The 23,144-nt window shown below is 60.7% G+C and overlaps 4 protein-coding genes across 4 annotated transcripts; 1 reads left to right on the top strand and 3 right to left on the bottom strand.

Annotated features, from left to right (window-relative positions):
- Positions 1-733: 733 nt before the first annotated feature.
- PGAP3 (post-GPI attachment to proteins phospholipase 3) lies at positions 734-2,901 on the top strand. The gene is given in 9 exon segments (XM_065753827.1): positions 734-948; positions 1,306-1,403; positions 1,496-1,648; positions 1,726-1,788; positions 1,884-1,945; positions 2,023-2,060; positions 2,063-2,158; positions 2,373-2,577; positions 2,822-2,901. Coding segments are annotated over 9 exon segments (978 nt in total). The 5' UTR covers positions 734-749; the 3' UTR covers positions 2,886-2,901.
- Positions 2,902-3,774: 873 nt separating this feature from the next.
- PNMT (phenylethanolamine N-methyltransferase) lies at positions 3,775-5,330 on the bottom strand. The gene is given in 4 exon segments (XM_065753831.1): positions 3,775-4,210; positions 4,852-5,059; positions 5,176-5,254; positions 5,256-5,330. Coding segments are annotated over 4 exon segments (798 nt in total).
- Positions 5,331-6,224: 894 nt separating this feature from the next.
- On the bottom strand, positions 6,225-7,463 carry TCAP (titin-cap). Its single transcript, XM_065753845.1, is given in 4 exon segments — positions 6,225-6,595; positions 6,598-6,651; positions 6,653-6,809; positions 7,288-7,463. Coding segments are annotated over 4 exon segments (714 nt in total). The 5' UTR covers positions 7,455-7,463; the 3' UTR covers positions 6,225-6,259.
- Positions 7,464-8,369: 906 nt separating this feature from the next.
- STARD3 (StAR related lipid transfer domain containing 3) lies at positions 8,370-21,744 on the bottom strand. The gene is made up of 14 exons (XM_065753844.1): positions 21,425-21,744; positions 18,724-18,801; positions 18,380-18,457; positions 18,236-18,289; positions 18,023-18,140; positions 16,828-16,926; positions 16,110-16,165; positions 15,369-15,461; positions 14,100-14,162; positions 12,993-13,088; positions 12,415-12,494; positions 11,991-12,095; positions 10,642-10,735; positions 8,370-8,974 (listed from the first exon to the last, which is right to left on the bottom strand). Exons 1-14 carry the CDS (start codon positions 21,638-21,640, stop codon positions 8,870-8,872), a joined length of 1,335 nt encoding a protein of 444 aa, XP_065609916.1. The 5' UTR covers positions 21,641-21,744; the 3' UTR covers positions 8,370-8,869.
- Between the last annotated feature and the right edge of the window lie 1,400 nt (positions 21,745-23,144).

Here is a 23,144-nt window from a genome sequence, read left to right as displayed (position 1 = left end):
TGGAGACGCAGAGCGGCGTCGGGTCCCGTCCCGGGAGCATCGCTCGTCCCGTTGCACCGGGCACAGCGGCGGAGCTCCCGGTTGCTATCGGCCACACTGTCCCGGGAGCACCGGGAGCTCGCGCACCCGATGTCCCGGGCACCCCCAGCACCGGAGCCACCGGGCGGCTTTGGACGCTCCATCCCGGGTGCACCGGGGCCCCTCCGGGCAGCACTGACCCGGGGCTACCGGGCACGGGGGTCCGCCGTAACGGGCGCACCGGGCTCCCCGAGCAGCGGAGCTCCCGGCCACCGCAACCCGGGAGCAGCGGGGCACCGCGGCCGCCACGTCTCGGTCACTCCGTGCACCGTATGCTCGGGTGCTCTGTCCCGGGGGTCCCGGGCACCGTAGGGGTCCCGGCACCGCGAGGAGGCACCGGGCACAGCCCCACTGCTGCCCCGTGCCCGTGACCCCGCCGCGGTGCAGACCGAGGCCACGGGGCACTGCGGGGCACGGCCCCACCCCAGAGCTCTCCCCATCGCCGGATCCGTGGATCTGGGACAGCGCGGGGACCCCCGGAGCCCTCCGACTCCCCCCAGCCCCGGGGGGGGGGATATATCCCATGATCCTCTGCGGAGAGTGCCGGAATAAGGGGGGGATATATCCCATGATTCTCCAGTGATGCCCGCGGCCAGCGGGGGCGGTATATCCCATGGTGCACCGCGCCGCTGCCCACTTCCGGGGCGAGCCGGAAGCCGCGCCGGGCGGCGATGGCGGGCGGTGGGGCGGCGCGGGCAGCGCTGCTGCTGCTGCTGGGAGCGGCGGCGGCACCGGGCCCGGCCCGCGGCTCTCAGGGAGACCGAGAGCCGCTGTACCGCGAGTGCCTGAGCCGCTGCGAGCGGCGGAACTGCTCCGGGGCGGCGCTACGGCACTTCCGCGCCCGGCAGCCGCTCTACATGGGCCTCACAGGTACCGCCCCGCTGCCCGCTCATTGGCTGCAGGGCCTGGAGGCCCCGCCCCCTATTGGCCACGCCCGTGTTATGGCCACGCCCCCCTTGCGGCGCGGGCTCCTCCTCTGCACGTGGAGGCGGGGTTGGACTGGGGATACTGGGATAGAGTTGGGAGCTCTGGGCCGTGGTGGTTATGGGCTGTGCTCGTTTTGTATTGGGCCGCGGTGAAACCAGAGAGGGGGGGGGGGTCACTGGGATGGACTGGGGCCGTGCTGGGAGCGCTGGGATGGACTGGGAGCCCACCTCCCCCCCCCCCCCCCTCCTCGACCCTCCACTCCCCACTGGCCGCCCCCTCCCACTCTGACCCCATCCCCAGGCTGGACGTGCCACGATGACTGCAAATATGAGTGCATGTGGCGCACAGTGCGGCTCTACGTGCAGGGCGGCCGCCGCGTGCCGCAGTTCCACGGCAAGGTGAGCCCGGGGGGGGGGGGGGGGGGGGAGAGGGGCCTGGGGGTCCCCGTGTCCCCTCCATCCCACTGACCCCCCCCCCCGTCCCCTCGCAGTGGCCCTTCTCGCGGTTCCTCTTTGTCCAGGAGCCGGCCTCTGCCTTCGCCTCCCTCCTCAACGGCCTGGCCAGCTTCCTGATGCTGCTGCGCTACAAAGCGGCCGTGCCCCCCACTTCCCCCATGTACCCCACGTGCGTCGCCTTTGCCTGGGTAAGGGACATCCCGAAGCCACCGCCGCCGTGACCTCATCTGCCCCGTCCCTGCAGCACTGCTCTGTGCTCCCACAGGTCTCCGTCAACGCCTGGTTCTGGTCCACCGTCTTCCACACGCGGGACACGGCGCTGACGGAGGTGAGGGTCCCCGTCCCCACACTTGGGGTGGGGGGGGGGGGCTGTAGGGGCATCCCCGGGCTCTGAGCCCCCTGGTCCCCTCTCCTGCCTTGCAGAAACTCGACTACTTCTGCGCCTCAGCCGTCGTCCTGCACTCTGTGTACCTGTGCTGGGTCAGGTGAGGGCCGTCCCAGCCCTGGGGACAGCGCTGTCTGTGGGGTGGGGGATGTGTCAGTGCCGTCCTCCTGCCCGCAGGACGTTGGGGTTGAGGCGGCCGGCCTTAATCGGCGTCTTCAGGCCTTCCTCCTCCTCTTCCTCGCTTGCCACATCTCCTACCTGACCCTCGTCCGCTTTGACTACGGATACAACATGGCTGCGAACGTGGCCATCGGTGAGAGCCCGAGCAGTGGGGCTGGGGTGGGGGACAGAGGGGCGACGGGTCCAGGAGGAACAATGGGATCGGGTTAGGGGCCGTGGGGACACAGCGGGACCAGAATGGGAGAGGTGGGGCACAATAGGCTGAGGGTGAGGACTATGGGGGCACAGTGGGTGTGGGGCACGGTGCTCCCATCCCTCTGCCCCCCTTCTTTTCCCCCCCCCCCCAGGGCTCCTCAACCTGCTGTGGTGGCTGTGGTGGTGCGTGCGGAACCGTCCCCGTCTGCCCCACGTCTGGAAGTGTGCCGTGGTGGTGCTGCTGCTGCAGGCGGGGGCTCTGCTCGAGCTCCTCGACTTCCCCCCCCTCTTCTGGGTGCTGGACGCCCACGCCCTGTGGCACATCAGCACCGTGCCCCTCAACATCCTCTTTTACAGGTGGGGGCCATGCTTGAAGTCGAGGTGCTTGGGGGCCCCTCTTTTGCCCCCGCAGTACTGTGTTCCCTCTCTTGAAATGGGGGTGTGCTCAGAGCCTCTCTCTCCTGCCCATGGGTACCTGGGGGTCTTTGGGGTCTGGTTGGGCCTCGGTGGGTTTTGGGGGGCCCCCTCACGCCCCCATCTCCTGACCCCAGCAGACCAACCTGCCCCCCCCCCCAGCCCTATCTCCCCTCCCTCCCCACAGCTTCCTGGTGGATGACAGCCTCTACCTCCTGAAGGCCAACTCGGACCTCTCCAAAGCGGACTAGAGCGGCGATGGGGGGGCACACTCTGCCTCAACATGTGCCAAACCAATTCCTGCCCCCACTCCCCTACCCCCATACCCTCTGCCCGTGGACTCCCTCCTTCCTTCTGAAGTGTGCTTTCCCCTCTACCACCCTGTCCTGCGTGGGGGCTGGGAGCCCCTCTCTGGGGAAGTGGGGGCAGTGGACCCCCCCCCCCCCCGTGGCTGCCAGTGCTGGTCCTCCTACCATGGGTCCTGGCAGCTGTGAGGTGGCAGTGGCTGCTGGGGGGGAGTTGTGGGGTGGCCGAGCACAGGGGGGGTCCCCTGGGTGGGGGGAGGGGGAAGGTGTGATGGTGCCTCTGTACGCTGGTGCCTGGGGGATGGGGGGGTGGGATGCTGCCTTTCCTGGCCCTGCTTGCTGCTGGGTGGCTTTGTTGAGGGAGGGGGGGGGGGGAACAGTGCAATGTGTGGGGTCAGAGTGGTGCCTTGGGGTGCGGGGGTGACCCCCGTGCAGCCCTTGGGGAGCGCCCTGGGGCTGTGCCCCCCACCCAGCAGGGTGCAGCCCCCCAGCAGGGTGTGCCCTGTGCTGTGAATAAAGCTGGAGTTCAACCTGTGCCCCCCGTCCCACTGCTGCCCCGTGGGGCCCCCACACCCCTCCATCCCCACTCTCCCCACCCTTGGCACATCCTTCAAATACCCCATATTCCCCCCTCCCCCCCCATTTTGCCCCCCAACATTCGCACCCCCCACCTCTCCATCTCCCCCGGGCCGTGCTCAGCTCAGGCTTTATTCCGGGACGCGATGGGGACACAACTCAGGAGCGCAGCGTCTGCGTTCCCCCCCATCTCCAAAGGAGGAGGGGGCAGGGGGAAGCAGGGAATTTGGGGCTGGGGGAGGGGGAGGGGGGGGGGGGCTCATCCTTCCAGCGGTTTCTGCGCGTGGACGAAGAACACTCCGTCGACGTCGTCCACAGCGCTGCGCAGCGCGGGCGGCATGGCGTAGGAGCGGAGCTCCCGCAGGGTGAACCCCGCACCGCTCAGAGCCCCACGGACGTCATCCTCGTGCAGGGGCACCACGGGCAGCCGCGCAGCGCCCGCCAGGTAGAAGGACTCCCCCAGAGCCCCCAGCAGCAGAGCGTGCCCCCCCGGGCGCAGCAGGGAGCCCACGTGTGTCAGCGCTCGCTCGAAGGCGGCGCGGTCGGGGCTGACGGCCTCCAGGCAGAAGGCGGAGAGCAAAGCGTCGGCAGGGGGCTGCAGTGGGGCACCCAGGGGGTCCGCACGGTGCACGTCGATGGGGAGGATGCGCCGCAGGCGGCCCCGCAACCGGCGCTCCTTCTCCTGCCAGGGCTCCCTGCGGGAGGAGGGAGGTGTTGGGGGCGGGGGGGGGGGGAAGTGAGGAGATGTGGGGATGGGGGCTTGCGGGGGTCAAACTGGCATCGAATAGGGGTGTGGGGTTGGAGTCTTGAAGGGATCAAACACTGACAGGAGTATGGGATGGGGGTCTCGCAGGCAGCACCCTGGCGTGAATAGGGTGTGGTGCTGCAGGGAGCAACCTGGCGCCGGATGGTGTATGGGGTCGGGGTCCTGCAGTGCAGCAGCCACGGGGATGTGGGGTCGGGATCCCATAGCGATCAGCCCGACACCTGCAGGGATGTGAGGTCAGGATCCTGAAGCTATCTGTGAGGATGGGATCCTGGGGGGGGTGGATCCAGGGATGGGATCCCATAGCGATCAGCCGGGTGACGGGGGTGAGATCCTGAGATCCTGCAGGGATGTGGGGGTGGAATCCCAAAGGAGTCAGCCTGGTGTAAATGGGAACACGGCAGTGGGATCCTCCAGGGACCAGGGGATGGGATCCTAAAAGATTCCCACCGGGATCAGCACTATGGGCTGCGGGACCACGAGCGCAGTGGGTCTCAGCCCCCGACCCCCAGATCCAAGGGGCCACGGTCCCACAGGAGTCTCCCACCCCACTCCTCCCCGCTGCCCTACCCGCGCCCCTCGATCTTGCAGACGTGGCGGATGAAGGGGCTCCAATCGAAGGCTCCGGGCTCCCCCCGCACCCAACGCCGCAGCTCCTCCCGGTTCACCTCCAGGAAATCGGTGGCCACGATCTCCTCGAAGTGGTCGCAGGCGCTCAGCAGCTGATAGATGGTGGGACCCGAGCCCACGTCGATGAGCGTGCGCCCACGGATCTCACCTGGGAGGGGGGGTGGAGGGGGGAAAGGAGGAGGGGCGGGGGTCCCACTGTGAGTCACGGCATGAGGGGGATGCTCTGCGCCTCCCCCCCTCCCCCCCGTGCCTCAGTTTCCCCACCGCTGGCGAAGGTCTCGGCCAAACATCGCAGCTTCCAGGGCACCACGCAGTCCTCGGAGGAGAAGTCTGCGCGGGGGGGGCACGTAGTTGTTCTGCAGGTAGGCGCGGGGGTCGAAGCGCGCGTAGCCCTCCCGGACCGCATCCAGGCTGCTCATGGCGGGGGCTGAGCTGTGCCGGCACCGCGGCCCATTTATAGCCCCGATAACCAGAACGGGGGGGTGGGGTGGAGGGGGGGGGGGGATGGTGAGTTATGGCAGCGGCCGCTCGGCGCTGATTGCAGCCGTCCATCGTGGGTAACCTGGTTAGTGTCAGCGCCCAGGGCTGGAGCCAGCCCTGCTGCCACCCCCCCCGCCCCTCAGAGGGGGCTGCAGCCCACGGGGTTGTGTCAGCCCAGGAGTGGGGGGGGGCCCAAAGGGGGTGGTCCGACCCCGGTGTGTGGCGTAGGGTTGGGATGGGGCTGGAGAGGTGGGGATGGAGATGGGGGATGAGGACAGGGAGGGGGAAGGCGGTAAGGACAGCGATGGGGTCGGTCCAGGTGCTCCCTCGTGATCATTGCTGGGCTGAGTGTGCTGGACCTCAGCCCCTGGAAGGATCCAGCCCCACTGACCCCCCTCCAGCTCCTGGCGCACTCATTGCACCCAGCGGCTTGGGATGTGGGGCTGGGCAAGGGAAGGGGTGAAGGCAGTGAAGACCCACAGGCAGCGCGTGGGGAGAGATGGGGATGGGATGGGGATGGGCGCAGGGGTTGGCGGTGGCCCAGGGACAGCAGGATCCATCCAGGAGGGAACAGCTAATCTGGGCGCTGGCACCAGGGCCATCCCGAACCCTGGCACGGGCTGGCAAGTGGCGGGGGGGGGCAGTTATATAAAGAAAAATCTCCCCCCCCCCCCAGCAATGGGCTGTGCCTCAGTTTCCCCAGTTCCCCATAGGGTTCCTACCCCCATCCCTGGGCCAGAAGGAGACAAACGGGGGGGGGTGGACGACGACGGGGCACAGCCCCACAGATGGGCCAATAGCCCGCACTCAAACCACTGCTCCGGAGCCACAGGGCCAGGCTGCACCTTTTATTGCAATACAAAGAAATTCACATCTGTACAAAACAACACAACGCTGCCGTGTCTCCCACCCCCTGCCCTGGGGGGGGCTCCGCGCACCCCATCCTCGCTCCCCCTCTCTCTGCCAGGGACACCGCGTCGCGCCCCGCGCCCCGTCCCCTCCGGCCTCCGCCCCCCACTGCGGGGTGAGCGCCCACCCCCACGTCCCCCCACCCTCCTCCGCCATCCTCGGGGGCTGCGGCGAGGCAACGGGGCTTAGGACCCCCCCGCCGCCTCCCCCCAACCTCACCCCGCGCCCCGAGCCCCCCACCCGTCGCCTTCAGCCCCCTCTGGGCTTCGTGGGAGAGGGAGCGGTGAGAGGGTGCGCCGAGAGCCCCGGCTTGGATCCACGCAGGTCTGGGGGGGCGAAGAGGGGCAGGGGGGAGGGTCCGGGCGTAAGGCAGGAGGTGCTGGGCCAGGGGCTGCCCCAGGACGCCCACCCGCAGCACGCCCCATGGCGAGCGCTGCTCCAGCACCCGCGTCTCCCCGCGCTGCTCCAGCGACTCTCGGCGCTGCTGGTCCACCTCCCGCCGGCACCACCTGCGCACCGAGAGCTCGTGGGGGGGCCGCGGGGGTCCCCCGTCACGCTCTGACCCGTGAACACGCTTGGAGACCCCTGTGGTTTCCCCAAACCCTCAGAGACCCCCCACGGATGCCCTCGAGCATCTTTCTGTCCCATCCCTCCTCACGGGGACCCGCGGACGTCCCTGTGTTCTCCCCCACGATATTTCAGAGCCCCACCCCCATGAAGACCCCATGGAACCTCCCCCCTGTTGAGACCCCCACCCACAACCCATACCACTGCGTGGATACCCCCTGCCTCCTCGAGACCCCCACAGCCCCGCAGGAACCCCACACCCTCCCCCAGCCCCATGCAGACTCCCATAGAAACCCCCAAGCTCCTCCAAATCCCCTGGGAAACCTTCAGGCACCCCTCCCCCCCCCCCCAGGATCTCCCTCAGCCCCAACACTCTTACGGGGGACCCCACAGCCCTCGGGGACCCCGAGCACCCACGACGCCCAGCGGGGCCGCTCACCCCTCTCGGGTCGGGTGCTGAGCTCCAGGTCCAACCACTCAGCACTGAAGGACTCTCGGCGCCCCGTGTCCTCCTCCTGCACGCGGCAGCCCAGGCGGGCACTGCAGAGCAGCCCCCCACTTTTCACCACCGTGCTCGGCCCCCACATCCTCACGGCTCTCCCGGCGGTGGCTTCTGCCGCCCCACGTCGGCCCTCCCCGCTTTTATGGCCCCGCTGGGGCTATTTTGGGACGTGTCGTTGGCACCCAGGGGACGGGAGGGTGCCAAGGGGCAAAGCAGCAGGAGGTGGCATTGAGGGGACATGTGCGTCACCTCGTGTGCGCCGCTACGCTCAGCCCCGTGTGCCCCATGACGTGGCCTCGAAGGGATGTGCCCCCCCTCCTCCCCCCCGCCATGGGTGCTGGCTGCAGCCCCCCTCCCCCCCCCCCGCAGGGCTATATTTTGTAGGGCTGACAGATGGGGGCTGTGGACAGACGGGTGCTCGCAGGGTGCCAGCGGGCAGCGCTCATGGGGCTGGGCCCTGGGGACAGGATGGGGAGGGGGGGGGGGGAAACCACTCTGCAGCCCCCTCCCATTGAGCAGAGCAGAGGTGCTGGGCAGGACGCGAGGACTTTGGGATGCACAGCCCGAGCCCTGCGTGGGGGAAGGAGGGCCGGATGCTCCGTGCCCCCTGTCCTGGTGCCACTGCAGGGCTGGGGGGGGTGGTGACCCCCATGGTCAGTGCTCAGTGGAGCTCTGGGCCCATTCCTTTCACGCCCCCCCCGCCCCCCCCCAGCCTGGCGCTCCTCCCCCTTTTATTCCATCGAATTACACGGACGGCAGTGGCTGCAAACAGTGCAAGGCTTTTATTTTCACAGATGCCACCGGAGGCATCTCCCGGTACCAACAGTGGCCACCGGGACTCCAGGACGGGCACCCACCCCGGGCCCGGCCCCTGGGTGGTGATGGGGGGGGGGGGGGGCCACGGGCACTCCTTCCCCCCCCCCGTGCTGCTGCTGTGTGCACCCACGCACGGACAGCTCCACGCTGCTTCCCGTGGGAGCAGTACACGGCCGTGGGTGCAGGTAGCACGAAGCCGTGCTCGCCCCCACAGCCCCTGGGGAAGGTGGAAGGCTCTGATCCCACTCCCTGCGGGGCTGCATGCTGAGAGGGGGGGGGGGCTAAAATAGCTCAGGAGGAGCCCACGGGAGCCCCCCCTACCCCAGGGGAAAGTGCCCCTTTGAGCCACACAGCAGCTGTGCTTTGCCCCCTTGTGCAAGTGGGGGACAGAGCTGTGCACTCTGTGCTCACCCTCATGGATTCCTCCTCTGAATCCCTCACCCACAGAGCACAGCAGCCCGGGGGGGGGGGGGGAAGGAGCCCCCAGACCCAACGTGTGAGGGGATATGTGTGTGTGTGTGAGGCCAGACCCAGCGCAGGGCAGAGCAGGACAGGGGTTTGGCACACAACGTCCAGCAGCTCCAGTGCTTCGGTTTGGGGGAGGGGGGTGGGGGGGGGGGGAAGGAGAGGAGCAGCCCCCCCCTGCCCACCTGCAGTCAGTCCAGCAGGGGCAGAGCATGGTGCTCAGGGCTTGCTGCACAGCTCGCCGACCCGCTGCCGGAGGTGGAAGGCAAACTCGAACATGGTGGCAGCCAGGCTCTGGTGGATGAGGTACCGGGGCAGGCGACCCTGCGTGGAGAGAAACACTGCGTGAGTGCAATCGGGTGGAAACCCCCCCCCCCCCCCCGACCCAACCCCAGGACCCCCACCCCCATAAGGTGTGGGGATGGGCCCCCGGAGCGTGGGGGCCGCACGCCGCAGTGGGGAGCTGCTGCTCTCATGGAGCTGGATCCGGGGGAGGAACTGAACCACGTTTTGATTTCCCTAAAAAAGCCCTCGCACGACTCAAGCTGCACCGCCTCGGCCTCTGCTCCATTATGTGAGAGGGGGAGAAAAGCAGCACGGGCTCTGCGGGGGAAGGCAGCAGTGCGGGTGCTGGGGGGGCAGAGGGAGAGGAGGGAGCCACACACCCCCCCCCCCCAGCCCAGGAGATGCCCCACGGATGTGGGGCAGGGCTTTTCCCCGGAGCAGGCTTTCCCTGTGTCCCCTGGGGCTGGGGGCCATTTCAGGCACCTCTCCAAATGGATCTGAGGGACGAGGTGCCAGCACAGACACAAACACACACACACACACACACGTGTGCAACCCTTGCCCTTCGCTGGCGGAAGGGATGAGCCATGTGCTATAAATACCACGTCAGGGCCAAAGGAAATAGCAAGGCAGCACAGCCGAGGGGTCTGAGCAGCAGCAGAGCCTCCAGGAAGATGGTGGAAGCAGTTATTAATAGCTCAGCTGCTCCAGCATTACTCCCAGCAGCAGCGGGAGAGCACTCCCCCATCCTGGGAAGCGCGGAGGGGGACCTCCCCTTTCCCAGCTCAGTTGTGCAAGATGGAGCTGGTTTCCCTCCACCCCAGCTCGTTCCACGGGGAGGGAGGAGGAGGGCAAGACATGTGCACGAAGGGAAAGGCCCTCCAGCACCAACCCTGCACCACGGGCAGGGCCGGGCCACGTCCCCACCGAGGAGCTGCCAAGAGCCCGATCCGAGCTGCTCCAACCCCGAGCTGCTCCGTGGGAGGGGAGGGGGCCGTGCAGCACTGATGAATGGAGCCCTTTGTGCTCGCTGCTGCAGCGCCGTTTCCACATCAACCTCAGCGCCATTCAGTGCAGGAAGAAAGCAGGGCAGTGCCTGCTCCCCCTGCCCCACCCCCCCCTGCCCCGCTCCCCCCGCCTGCTGCCTTTGTCCCGGCCACCCGCAATGACTCTGCGTGCAGCTCCGCCAGCAGCGGCGGATCTGGGTCACGGCTGAAGCCCCGCAGCCCCGCGGTGCCCTGAGTTTGTGCCCAGGTGTCTGAGAGCAAGTGATTCATCCCTGCAGTAGGTTCCTGGGAGCAGCGGGCAGCCGGGCAGCACTTCCACGTCCCACTAAGGTCGGTCTCCAAAGAGAATGAGATCACCTCTTCCCAGTCCCACACAGAGGTGAGGGCCGTAAACAAGATGTGCCAGGTAAGGAATGGTTTCCCAGCCCTACACTGGGGAAACTTCAGGGGGAAATTTTCGGGTGGTGAACCGGTTTTCTTGCCTGCACAGCTCAGGTCCCACTGCTGCAGCCCCCGAGATCCACGCTCAGGGATGCTTGCAGCAGGACAGCAGCCCCTGCAGTGCCCAGCAGGGAGCACAGGGCAGGTCCTGAGCACGCATCCCATGATACACAGAGCTTTAGAAGCACCATGTTGAGCTCCGCTGGGGTTGGGACACAGCGAGGAGACACTCACACATCAGTGAAGAACTGTCTTTACCTTCAGGTCCGTGTTGAGAATCCAGATGAAGGTGCAGACCCGGGGGTTGCTGGGGCACTTCAGTACAATGAATCCTCCGGGTCCATTCTCACCCCTGCAGGGAAATAACAGCAGCAAATCAAGCTGGGAAGGCTGCAGAGCCACTCTGAGTGCACTGCTCCAACCCCACGCTGGCTCCTGCAGCCTCAGCCCCCCAGCTGGCTGTGAGGACAGGAGTCCAGTGGGGGGAAGCAGATGTGCAGAGTGTCCAGGAAGGAATCTGGCTTTGCTGTGGGCACATGAGCAAACATGATTTGCCCAGCAGGTTTCCCACAGCAGCAGTGCTGGGGCTGCCTCCAGACCTCTGGCACTGCTGACACTGGTGCTGCACTGCTGGCAGGCTGCAGAGGCACAGCCTTGCAGAAATGGGTGCAAACAAGTGGGGCCCTGGAAAGCTGAGTACCCAGGGAGACCACACAGGCCAAGCTCAGTGCACACCACCACATCTCTGCAGCCCCCGGATCCGTCCTCACACTGTCTGAGCATCTAAGAGATAAGAGCTGGGCTTGCACACACAGCCTAAATACAGACTTCCCTTCCCAGCTCATGAACACGCACTATTTTCACTGCATACATTTGTTAATAGATTTTTCTGGGCCCTGAAGCCCCCAGCTCTTAAATAGACTGAGGCAGCTCTAATGTCTCTGAGTTAAAATGTCAATTACTTTAACCAGATTATTAGGAAAAACAAAGTCAGCTCGTGAAGTGGCACAGCTGGGCCCCAGGCAGCAGCACAGGCAGTAACAAGGAGCCCTGTGTGATGAGACCAGCCCCGCCGAGATCCATCAGCAGCCGTGCGAAGCTGGCCCCGTGGAAAGGGAGAGGCCAAGACCCCCACTGGTGCTCCAGGAGCTGTCCCACCCCAGCGCATCTCATTTCACCCCCCAGGACCATCTGCAGCCTTTAAAGTCAGTCAGTGACCGGCTTACGAGAAGCAAAAGGCATCTGAGAGGCTCAGAGAAAGACACGGGCAGCTGATGCTGCCCCTGTGAAATGGCAGCCGGCCCTGTTTGGGAATGAGCTGCTACACAAACAGGATGGGGATGGGGTTTGGGGCCGTCCCTGTCGGCACCTCTGCTCCCCAGAGCAGGGCTGGGAAACGCCCGAGCAGCACTCAACAGCACAGAGCGTTTCTTTAACAAAGGAAGAACAAGGGAAGCAAGGTTCAGTTCCACAAATAGATGAGCTTCCTGCGAACGGTGCCAGAAAGGCAGCAGGGTTCTCATTTAAGTGGCTCCGTGCCCTAAGCTTAAGCAAAGTGGGTGTCAGATATCAGCTAAAAAAATAAAATAACAGAATCTGCCTCTTACCTGACGTACTTGGAGAGCGGGGGCTTCAGGCTGTGCGTGGTCGACATCCCTGAGGAGATGTACCTGTCTCTTCTTCTCTCGATCCGACGCACGTTCACGAAATCCCTGAGCAAAGAAAGGGCAACGACGGCCTTGAGATGTGAGTGAGACTTTGGAGGAGCAGATCTCGGGGCTGAGGCACAGGTATGTCAACATACGGACATAATGCAGGCAGCAGAGAGCGACTGGGACAGACTCTGAGCCGTGAGCCTCCTGCCACAAGTGCCTGCAGGAGACCTGAGGGGCTCCCTGCCCTTGGGGACGTCCCCCAGCTCTGCTGGGAGTGTCACCCCGGCCCTGCTGGCTCTCACCGAGGTCAGGAGGCTCTCTCTATTTTATAGGATGGTGTCCAGGGGCTCGTTATCAAACAGGCAAAGAAACCGACCTGGGGGAAACGACGCCGCCCGCGGCCCCGGCTGCTACGTCGTATGAGACGATCGTGTTGTCCTCAACCCTCTGCAGGATCTGGGAGAAAGAAAGACAGCTCTCAGCCCGTGCCTGCAGGTGCCAACAGCTGGGAGCACACGGAGCAGCTTCAGCAGCTGATGGGTGGCTCAGGGGTGGGGGCTGGGGACGAGCACTGCGGCAGCACACGTACAGCTCCGTCTGCTACCCCAGGGCTGCCCCCCGTGCCTTTCTGGGGAGGACGGGGGGGGCTGGCAGAGGCACTGCCTTCAGATCCACGCTGCACGGCGCCGAGCAGGAGCAGGCTTGGCTCAGGCTCTGGCCCAGCTCCCTGCCCACCTCGTGGGCTTTTGGATGGGCACAGCCACGCAGCTGGCGGCTGCGGAGCATTCGGATCGTACGGATGAGCGGCGGAGATTTAACGCCTCGGTGACTCTGATCCAGCTAAGCTCCACGAGGGCCCGGGCACCACTGACAGCCGGTGCTGGGCTGGGGAAGCTGCAGCTCTCCGCTTCAAGGAGCTCCTGTGATTAAGCCATCTTTGTCCGGCACGCTCACCTGGCAAGCAGCCACTGTTCTGTTCCACAGGATCATCTTCTCGGGCTGGAGAATAACCTCCTGGTAAACTGTTTCAGCAGAACACTGCAGGAAAGCCTGAGGGCAGAGCCAGAGCAGTTAGCCAGTCCCCCTGCTCCACTTCACGAAGATTATTTCTAAGGAATGCAGAGCAGATCAGAAAGAACAACTGGGAGGAAGCAGGAGGACAGCGGTGAGAGCGCCAAGCCAGCGTTGTTACCCACTGCCAGAGAGAGAGAAGGGCACACGGAGGGATCAGACCCAGGGATCAGCAGTCACTGAGCTGCTGCCTGCAGGGAAGGGGGGGGAGACAAGCATCCGTCTGCACCACAGCCACACACGACGACCTCGGGCCCCTCTGCCCTCACCCCGCAGTCTGAGCAATCCTGCTGCACATCCAATTGCTTTGGAAAGACACCAAAAAACAAAGATTCTCAGAGGTCCAGCACAGCTAACATTCACTTCTCCACGTCCCCGTGGGATTTGGGGGGGGGGGGGGAATCTTAGGAAGCGAACGGTTAAGGCAGCAGAGTAGGACCATCCAGCTCTGCCTCACAAACACAGAGCTGCTCCTCCAGCAGCTCCTGCCAGCGAGGCAGCATATGCACTGGAACAAAGAAAAGCCACCGCAGCACCAATGCTTCATTAAAGCGTGGTTTACAGCCAAGCCACTCCAGCAAGAGGGCACAGAGCACGGCGCTTCCGAGCAGCTCTTCTCCATGCCAGGCAGCAGCAGACGCACGCTCAGCCCTGGTCTTGCTGGCAATTAGTTGCAATTAGCCTCCTTGGTCAGATTAGTCCTAGATGCTGGGGTTGGAAGCGAGTCTTGCAGTCACCTGCTCCCACTTCCACCAGCAAAGGCCCAGCATATTTGCTGGGGAGTTTGTCTGCTGGCCAAGGGGTTTTCCTGGAGAGATTCCCTAAAGCGTGCAGAGCAGTTCATCTGTCTCAAGCAAAGAGAGTGCTCTGCAGACTGACCCATGCTGCCAGGGCCAGGAGGGAGCATGAAAGCTGAGCTGTGGCTCCAAGCAGAGCAGTGATCCTGCATGCATCACACAGGCTAAGGAAGTGACACAGGAAGGCTCTTACCTTTAAAATAAAGGTCTTGCCGTGGAAAGGTATTTCAAAAGTGTAAACAACATCGCCGAAGTCCTGCACAAGAAATAAGAAAGTTTCATTTACGTTGGCAAAATAAAATGAACTGCTTCTACCTAAGGTAAAGCCTGCTGGTCTCCAGGCATTCTGGCAGGGCTGCGGGAGCTGGCCACTCCAGGGCCATCCCATAGGGCCATCCTTGGCCCCAAACTGCTCCCCCACGCCAGGCAGCAAGCCCCAGATCAGGAAGGGCACTGAGCCCACTTCAGATGCCCATGCACCAATTTCCATAAACAAAACAACATCCAGAGAAGCAGCAGTGATGAGACAGGAAAAGAATCCACCCCGTGCCAGCCAGCAAACTCTGCTTCAAGGTCAAATTCTCTCTGTAGCAAGCTACCAGCACCAGTGTGAGAGAGAGGGGTTAGTCTGCCAGCACTGCTGTTGTTACCTACATCTGAGAAGAGACTCCCTGGAGGGGTTAGGGATGGACAGATGATAACCTTTCATCATTAGCCCTGTGTTAAACTCTGATTAGTCTATTTAAATCCGTCCTCCTTTGGATAAAGAAAACAATCTGCCCAGCTAGTTTGGCATCAAACAATGGATCACTTGACAGGGGAATTTTAAATACCAGATGAGACTGCAGTTTGCAGGACTCTCACCTCAACCGTGCTGCGAGCCCACAAGTGGAAAACAAGGTTGGTTTTAGGGGTGTGGGCAGACACACTGTCCCTTTCACACCATTCTACAGAGGAAGGAGCCCTAGGTACCCCAGAAAACCTTGCTGTAGCCCAAGGAAACACACGTGGCAGGGCTCCCTGACACATTCCACCATCCACAACATCCCTGCCCTGAGGAAGGGGACGCACACACAGCTGTAGGGGTGGGACAGCACACTCCTGTTCCCAGAATGGCTGCAGCCCAACCAGCCAGAGCCTCCCCAGCCCCCAGTGTGTTCCTAAAAACAAGATGCTCTGGAGCCCTCACACCCACCAAAGGTGAGCTGTCCACCCCTGCCATCGAGAGGGAGGAGTGATGGGCTCTCTCCTGTCAAATGGGAAGGCAATTAAACGTCTAATTAAATAAGAGGGGATTTTACATTTAACTGAGCTGGAATAGATTCCTAATTCAATCAGGTAATTGTAACGCTTGTTAATTTTTCATGTTGCAAGGAGGTTTCAAAAGCCTCATTTGTCCTCCAGTTTTTGCTAAGCCATCCGTGCTTTTTGCCAGCACTGCCCAGCAGTGAGGGACACTTGCATTGTTTTTCTCAAACTTCCAGTTCTCCTCCTGGGCGAGGATTTGGTCCACAACTTCCATAGCTTCTTTGCCTTGTCGGATGTATTCTTTCTCCTAGGAGAGAAGGGAATATTTCACTACCAGCGTTTGCAGAAAGCCCCACGTGTGTGTGTGTGCACTCCCAGGGCTAGCAGGGGGAAAGTGGGCTACTTCCCATCACCACACCACACCACTCTCTTCAATTCAGGGCACAGAGGCCTCAATCTGGAGCCTGAAGTCACGCCTCCTGCCCTGGCTTGCATCCACACACCAGCTGCGCCCACCAGGAACTCTCCTGCCTTAGCACAAGGGTTTCCAGCAGGCAAAGGGCTGCGAGGTGTGCAGAGCTTCCTTCTGTGGAAGTGCCAGAACTGGAGCTGAACAGCAGCAGAACCACTTGGAAAGCAGCACAGAGAAATGTGTGCCCAGCCAAACTTCAGGGAGGCAAGGATCCGCCCCGCTCGCTAGAAGTCAGTGAGGACAGTTGAGGCAGTGCCCTTTTGGTGAGCAGGGAAGGGGGGAGAGGCAGAGCCAGAACCACATCCCTGGGGGATGCTGCAGGGGAGAGGCTGGCTAAGGCTGTGTGTTGCTCAGAGAACCCCCTGGTGCTGCAGCCACGATGCCACCGCTCTCAGGAGCTGCAGGGCAGGCAGAGCACCTCAGCCACACATCCCCACACAAAGGGCTGTGACACGTGCAACAGGATCATCTGTCTCTATTTACCTGAGCTGTCAACACCTTCCTTCCCGGACCTTCCTCATCCGACTCGTTGTCCGACCCTTGGGTGAAACACACAATTAAAACACAGATAACAAAGAGCCCATTTGTACATCTCCCCCCCAACCCCTCCCCCACACCTCCCCACGGATCAAACAATGCTACCAGAGGGTGTGACCCCAGTGCAGCCCAGGTCCTGTCTCTCCCCCAGTGCAGAGCTGGCTGCCAGGTGCTGCTCTGCTCCCAGCCAGGCTGCGGGCACTGAGTGTGCCCTGGGTGTCAGTGACACTGGGACAACTGGTCCAGCTGACGCCTGCTGGCTGCTGAGCAGGGATGGTCTGGCAGCCAGCACAAGGCAGCAGCACCGTGCCAGCTCCGACCCTCACCTGCTCTCAGCAATTCACCCCTGTGCCCTCATACTGAGGGCAGCGTTTAACCACAAGCACTTTAATGGCAGCTTAAGAGCATTTAACCCCAAGACCACAAAATGCTCTCAGTTTCCCACTGAGTCAAAGCCAGGCTGAGCACTGACTCTGCTCCACGATGGCACCACGGCAGTAGGGCACCAGCATGGGGCAAGGAGAGGTTGGTTCTGCAGCACCTGTTCTTGGAGGTCTTGCTGCCTCTGCCAAGAGCTGGGCTAACGAGACAGAGCTCAGAGGGAGGGCAGTAATAGGGGCAAGGAGCTCCTGAAGGAAAGTGGGATGGGAGCAGAGCATGTTACCTGCAAAGGACTCCGGTGGGGAGTAGAACTGCCCATCAGAAAGGGCTCCAGGGTACAGCAGGGGCCCGTGGGCAGCTGCAGCCTGGGCTGCCAGGTACCCTGCGAAGCAGAGCAGGTTTCACATACAGTGCCCTAAATAAGGGGGCACGGAGCCCCGTCCTCCCACTCCAGACCTCCCCTCTCCAGCCTCCCAAGCCACTTTCTGCCAGACCCAGCTGCTCTGCCCGCACTGACACCAGCCAGCCCACAAGCTTTTCAGCTCCTATTGCCTCATCTTTTGTTTGAGACGTTTTATCTGCATGGAGATCAATGGGCTCTTTTGCCTGTCAAATCCAAAGGCGATTAAGCATCTAATTAAATAAGAGCTTCCCCTGGAAGCAATTTGGAACCCGAGCCTAATCCAATAGAGGCATTAAACACTTGATCATTTTTCATCTTAAAGCCTCCTTGCAAGACCCAAACATCCTCTGGTGTTTTCCAGTCATTCAGTGCATTTCTGATCCAGCCTCACTTGACAAATACTTCTTAGTTTATGTGCCATTTCCCAGTTCTCTTTCATCAGAGAAGCCTGGGAGAACGACTAAGCCCTCGTGCTGTAATAGCACTGCTGCTCTACATTACAGCTGCATTACACAGACCGAGCACCCGCTCCCTAGAAGGACCCTTGGAAGGGACACCTGCCCCACCACACACGATCATTTGTGAAGCATTAGGTCAGAGAAACTCAGTCCTGGTTTAATCTGACCTCAGTGACTCGAGACTGTGAAATTTCAAACACCGTAACCCTGTAATAGATCTCTGACTGCATCGTTCCTCCCCAAAGGTCTCCAGCCCAGATCTGAAGACAGATCTCACGAGCTGGAGAGCCCGCAGTCCGCCTGGCATTTGTCCCAGTGTTTCAAAACATTTTCACTGATGAGGAGGTGAGCTCTGTTTCCAGTATTCCTGGCTTCAGTATCGAGACACTGGAGAATCTGGCATCTTTTTCTCCTCTCAATTAAAAGATGCTTTTCATAATCTGGTATATTCTTCCCTTGAAGGGACTCGCATACTGCAACAGAATTGAATCAGGCTCTTCCCGTCACAGCCAGCTTCTCCATGAATGTCATTTCTGCCAAGGTGCTGCCAAAGCAGCAGAAAGCCCAGGCCTGGTGGCCTGCCCTGCTGGCTCCTGCCACGGGAGCAAAGTACTTACATCGTTCCTCTTCTGCTTCCTGAGTGAGGACTTTAAAATCCAGGAACCAGGTCTCTAACCAAGCAATGACAAACGAGACGATGGGAAGTAAGTAGCCAAACGCCCCTTTGGTGAGAAGCTGAGTGGAAAAAAGCAGAGGGAGTTGACACAAAATGGAAAACAGCAGCTACAAGCAATCACAAAGCAATCCCCTGCGAGCCCGAGGAAACCAACCTCGGAGAGGATGACCTTCACAATCAGGAAGGCACTGGATATCAGTGTAGTGACCTGGAAAATCAAATCACGTATCTCAGATCCCTGAGAACTCGAAGCAGAGAGCTCAGACTGAAAACAGGAAAGCAAAAATTGCCTTCTTACCGCTATGACCCACCAGTGGCGCAGCCTTACAACCGCGTAGGCCAGCAGCAACACAAAAAATCGGAAGAAAGCCAAGACCTTTCAAAACAAAAAGCCATTGATATAGATGGTGTCCTTGTCCCCGTGCCAGGTGCTGGAAGGACACAGCCCCCCGAGACCTCAGCACTTAGCCTGCTGGGGTCAGTGGTATGGCAGGGTGGGCTGCGATCTGCCCCAGTGCTGGGTCAGGAGCAGCAGGGATGTGGGAGACCCCTGCCCACAGCAGGCTTCCCTCCCCCCCCCCAGCCCACAGCCACGCTGAGCTCCGAGCTATCGCCCCTCTGGCAGCAGGCTGGGATACTCACAAATATGTCAAAGAAAGAGGTCTTAAAATTGTACTCGATGATTTCGTTCTTCAGGTTCTTCTGAATGCCATCCTTGGTCTGAAGAGGAGATAGGAAATGAGAAAGCTATTGAGTGCACTGATAAGAAACTAACGACAGAAGGAACCCAGCCAAGCGGTGTCCAGAGGTTACCACCAGGTCAGGTGATGCATCAGGCATACAAACACACAGTGCAGGTTCCTCTGCCAGCACAGGACCACGGGAAGATGCAGCAGCCCATTTCACCCTCTGCTTCACACCGAGGGCAGCCAGGGCTGCAGCAGCACACGGGTACATTAAATGCTCCTACGTGGGGCTTCCTCACGTGGGCTCAGCACATCCCCTGCCAGCAGATCACCACCCCTGCAGCCTAAAGCCCTCTGCCTCCTAAAGGACAGCACCTTCCACTCTGTGCCCATCACTTCCACGTGAGTATCAGGGGACAGGCTTCAGCTGTACAGGAGGAAACACGGGGCAGGTGAAAAGCCCCAGCAAGCATTTTTGGACACCCACAACATCCACCCTGAGACATGGCAGGAGAGGGGTCCAAAGGGCACAAACACACAGAAACACAAGGAAATCCTGAAGAGGCAAAACCAGGATTCTGCAGGATTCTAGGAGGGCGTGGAAAAAAAAGCCCTCAAAGAGCTCTGTTATCTCACCCCTAAAAAATTCAGGGCTTGCCAGCCTCTATGCTTTTGACACCATAAATCCTGCTCTCAGGAGCTTGGAATCGCTGTTTATGAGGAAGTGGATGGCTCAGGTAACTGGAACAAATGCTTCACCTTTAGGCTATTGGTTTGAACAGAGCCCAGCTGGCCTGGAAGCTGGTGTATGCTGACAGCTGTTTGATGATCTGTGAGAAACAAGTTGGTGGATCTCAGGCCAGTTCTTGGCAGACTGGTGCCCTGGCACCCTCTCATCAGACAGTCCAAGGACAGACGAGGCAGCCATTGGGAAGTGGTCCCTCTAGGTCAGGGCTGCTGCTTAACAGTCAGGGAAGGGGGGAGAGCAGTTCTGCACCGCTGCTTTAGATCTGAGGCTTGCAGGGCTCGCACCAGACAGCTTCTGTGAGCAGCCACCAAACCAGTCACAGAATATCCTGAACCAAAAGGGACCCACAAAGCCACTTCTCAGCAGCACTGCTCTGACAGGAGATGTCACAGGGGGAACAGGACCCAACCGAGGCTTCAGATTACAATTTTTGAGAGATGTTCCAGTTTAAATATACGCTACTGCCTTGAACAAGTACTGAGAGCTGACTGAGGCACCTCTTTGTCTCTGAGAGCAGCAAGCTCACAGAATGACAGTTTGCAGGAGACAGACATTTAACGAGGGCCAATTTGCTCAGCTTATCTTGCAGCAAAGGAAACCATTTGATAAAAAAAGCATTAGTCACGATATAAACTCATTGCTCTTCATAACTAGGCAAATCAGTCGTCCTGATAGCCTTAAATATGCAGCATCTCAGCTCGGGGCCTAAATATCACCAGTTAGTCACTCATTAATGGCTACCTGCAAGACCTACGCTCAGAATTACCCTAACGACCACACTGCCAGAGCATTTCCCCAGGGCTGCAGTTTGGGGTTTGCAGGAAAGCGCTGCTTTGAAGAGCCCAGAGAAGCGAGAAGGGGTCCAGGGCACCATCGGCATCACCGGAATGCTGCCCCAGAGCTGCCGTGCTTCCACCAGGCTGTGGGGGTCACTGCAGCCTCTTGGCAGAGGGCGGGGTGATGGAGCTGCTGGCCGAGGCAATCCGTTAGGTGCAGACACTGCAGAGATAAGCTGGGCAGAGATAAGAGCTGCTAAGTGAGCGCAGGATTCAGTGCTGATAAACAAAGGCCAGACACCCGAGGGCTGCCCGCAGAAGCAGAGGGGTCTATCTGATCATCTTGTCTTTCCGATCAGGCTGTTCTGTGGGAGGACATTGAGTACCTGCAACCTGAAACCCATCGCCTGCACGGCCAAACTAGCTGGGACTGGTGTAGGGAAGAAAGAAAAAAAAAGAAAACCAAACCAACGTAGCCCAGGGAACAACTCTGACCCGATGAGATTGAAGCAAATAAACTCGACTTCCTTGTTCGTTGCAACAGTTGACAGAAAGAGCAAACGCAGCACCCCGTGCTGGCACAAAGCTGCTGCAGAGGGCACTGAATCCCTGCTGGCTCCTTCGTGGCAGAGCAGCACCTCCAGTTCACAGAAGCAGAGATTAGCAGCAGTGCTCTGGGTCCAAAGCTCAAAGCCCTTTTTGTCTGTGCCCGGCAGCTGGGCGGTGCTGCTCCCCTCCTCACCCTCCGAGGTTTCCAGAACAGGGCACTCAGCAAAGCTGGCAGCTGCTTGGCACAGGCAGCAAGTAGCTTCCCTTAAAGGGGGCAGGAGAGAAACTTGGCCAGCAGCTCGCCCTCCCATCCCACAGACACGGATCTCATTACAAGACAACACCCAGTGCTGCAAGCGAGGTGTTAACGACCCCGGGCAGCCACAACGGGGCTGCTTGCAGGAAATGAGCTGGACTTCAGCTAGCACTGACTGCGCACTGATTTCTCACAGAGAGCTGGGAAGAGCAAACAAAGACTTGGCCTGAGACTTCTGAAACACAGCCGTTACCACAGAGGAAGCCAAATTTACAAAAGCACAGCTCAAAGAGGGAAAGACTCCACACCTTCGCTTTTCCCAACTTACATTCAGCTCTATTATCCACAACAAAGAGATGAAGAGCAGATCGAAGGTGACGAAGAGGCAGAAGGTCCTCCTCACGTCCGAGATGGCCTTCCTCTTCTCTGGAGAGAAGTAGCAGTATGGGGAGAAGCCCTGGCTCTGGGAAAGCGAGGTGCTGATGGAGGCGATGGCTGGGAGGCTCCGTTCCAGGTCGTGCTGCAGGTCTGTCGGCTTGCTCATCCTTGGCCCAAGGAACTTGGGGCCTACGTCAGCCAGGGCCACATCTGCAGAGCCAGCACGTCACCTGCAAGGAGACAACAAAGGAAGACTAAGGGAGCAGTGCCACGGCCTTATGCCCGGTGGTATCACCGCACCCAAGCACGCTCCTGCTCTGAGCGGTGCTGTCAGATAGGTAAGCACAGAAAGGAAACGTGCACTCGACACCCTTCCTCGAGGAACACACTCCTGTTACCAGCTCAGCCGGATGCTGTCTGCTTAACACCACTCCCTGTGGAAGAAGCTAACACCATGCCACGGTTTCATGGTTTTCCACTGGTATCCCACATCATGTCACAGAAACCAGGCTGAACCGTGCCTTTTAGGTCAGCACAAAGCACAGTAGAGATCACCCAGGGCTCACGCTCTGCCCCTTGCACCAGGGTCCCCCATCCCTTCTGCCCACTGCAGGGAGACAGAAGCCAGCCACCAACAGCCCCACAGCTCAGCTCATGGCACAGCCACGTGGCAGGGAAGCAGCTACCACTGGTGCTGGTCCTGGCAGTGCTGGGTGCTCAGCCACCACGTGAGCAGGTTGGGGTGCTGAGGCTGATGCCTGTTTTCAGGCAGCCGTGCCAACCATTGTGTGAAAATGTTTCCCTTCCGTCAGCAGTGCACAAGGAGATTGCTGTGCTAATGAAGCATGCAGCTGAGCACACGCTTGAGACAAACAGGGAGGAAGGAGCCAAAGCAGGGGGACTGCTGTTCCCAAACTTCCACCCCGCTGTGATCCACAGCTACGCCACCAGGACAAACTCATTCTCTCTAAAATACTCATGTTTGAGGATACTTGGTCTCCAAACAACTGCACTTGTTGCTGGATTAGCTGCTGCCCCAGCAGCTCTGCTTCCTCTGGCAACCGAGTGAGAAGTGTTTTATTTCAGCAGGTCTTGCTCAAAACCAGGAGGTCGCAGACAGAGCTGCCCGAGGGAAAAGCCCCAGGACTGTGCCCAGAACTACAGGAAGAGGCAGCCACCACATGCTGGGACAATGGCAGGAGCTGCCCCACACTGCTGCAACCACAATCCTGGGTCTGTGCGCAAGCAGATCCTGAGCTGCAGCCCTTGGGGAGGGAGAGAAGGAGGGAGGGAGGGAAGGAGGGAGGGAGGGAGCTGGGGCTGTCAGGTCCCCACCAGCCGCTCCCTGCAGCCCCACGGAAGGAGCTGAGGATGTGTCACTTCGGATAAGCCACAGTCAGTGCTGCCCTTCGCTGCCACGAGCGAAGGGCCCATCTCAAAGTGAGAAAAGTTCCAGACATCTGTGAGAGCTAAATAATAGATGGCCTGACGCACGGGCTGCCGCCTTCCCTGTGGCAGAGTGTCACTGCACTCTCCACTCAAACAGCACTTTGCACTTAGGCAGCCCCTGCAACTTCAGAGCGCTTTAGGCTCACCCTGAGAGACGCTCGGCCCTGCTCCCCATGGTGACAGGGACATCCCTGGCTCCTAAAGCCATCGATTATTCAGCC

This window comes from Cyrtonyx montezumae, unplaced genomic scaffold (genome assembly GCF_038088225.1).
Source record: "Cyrtonyx montezumae isolate F1298 unplaced genomic scaffold, pur_monq_1.0 scaffold_82, whole genome shotgun sequence".
Taxonomy (NCBI): Eukaryota; Metazoa; Chordata; class Aves; order Galliformes; family Odontophoridae; genus Cyrtonyx; species Cyrtonyx montezumae.
This window is presented reverse-complemented; position numbering and strand designations above follow the sequence as displayed.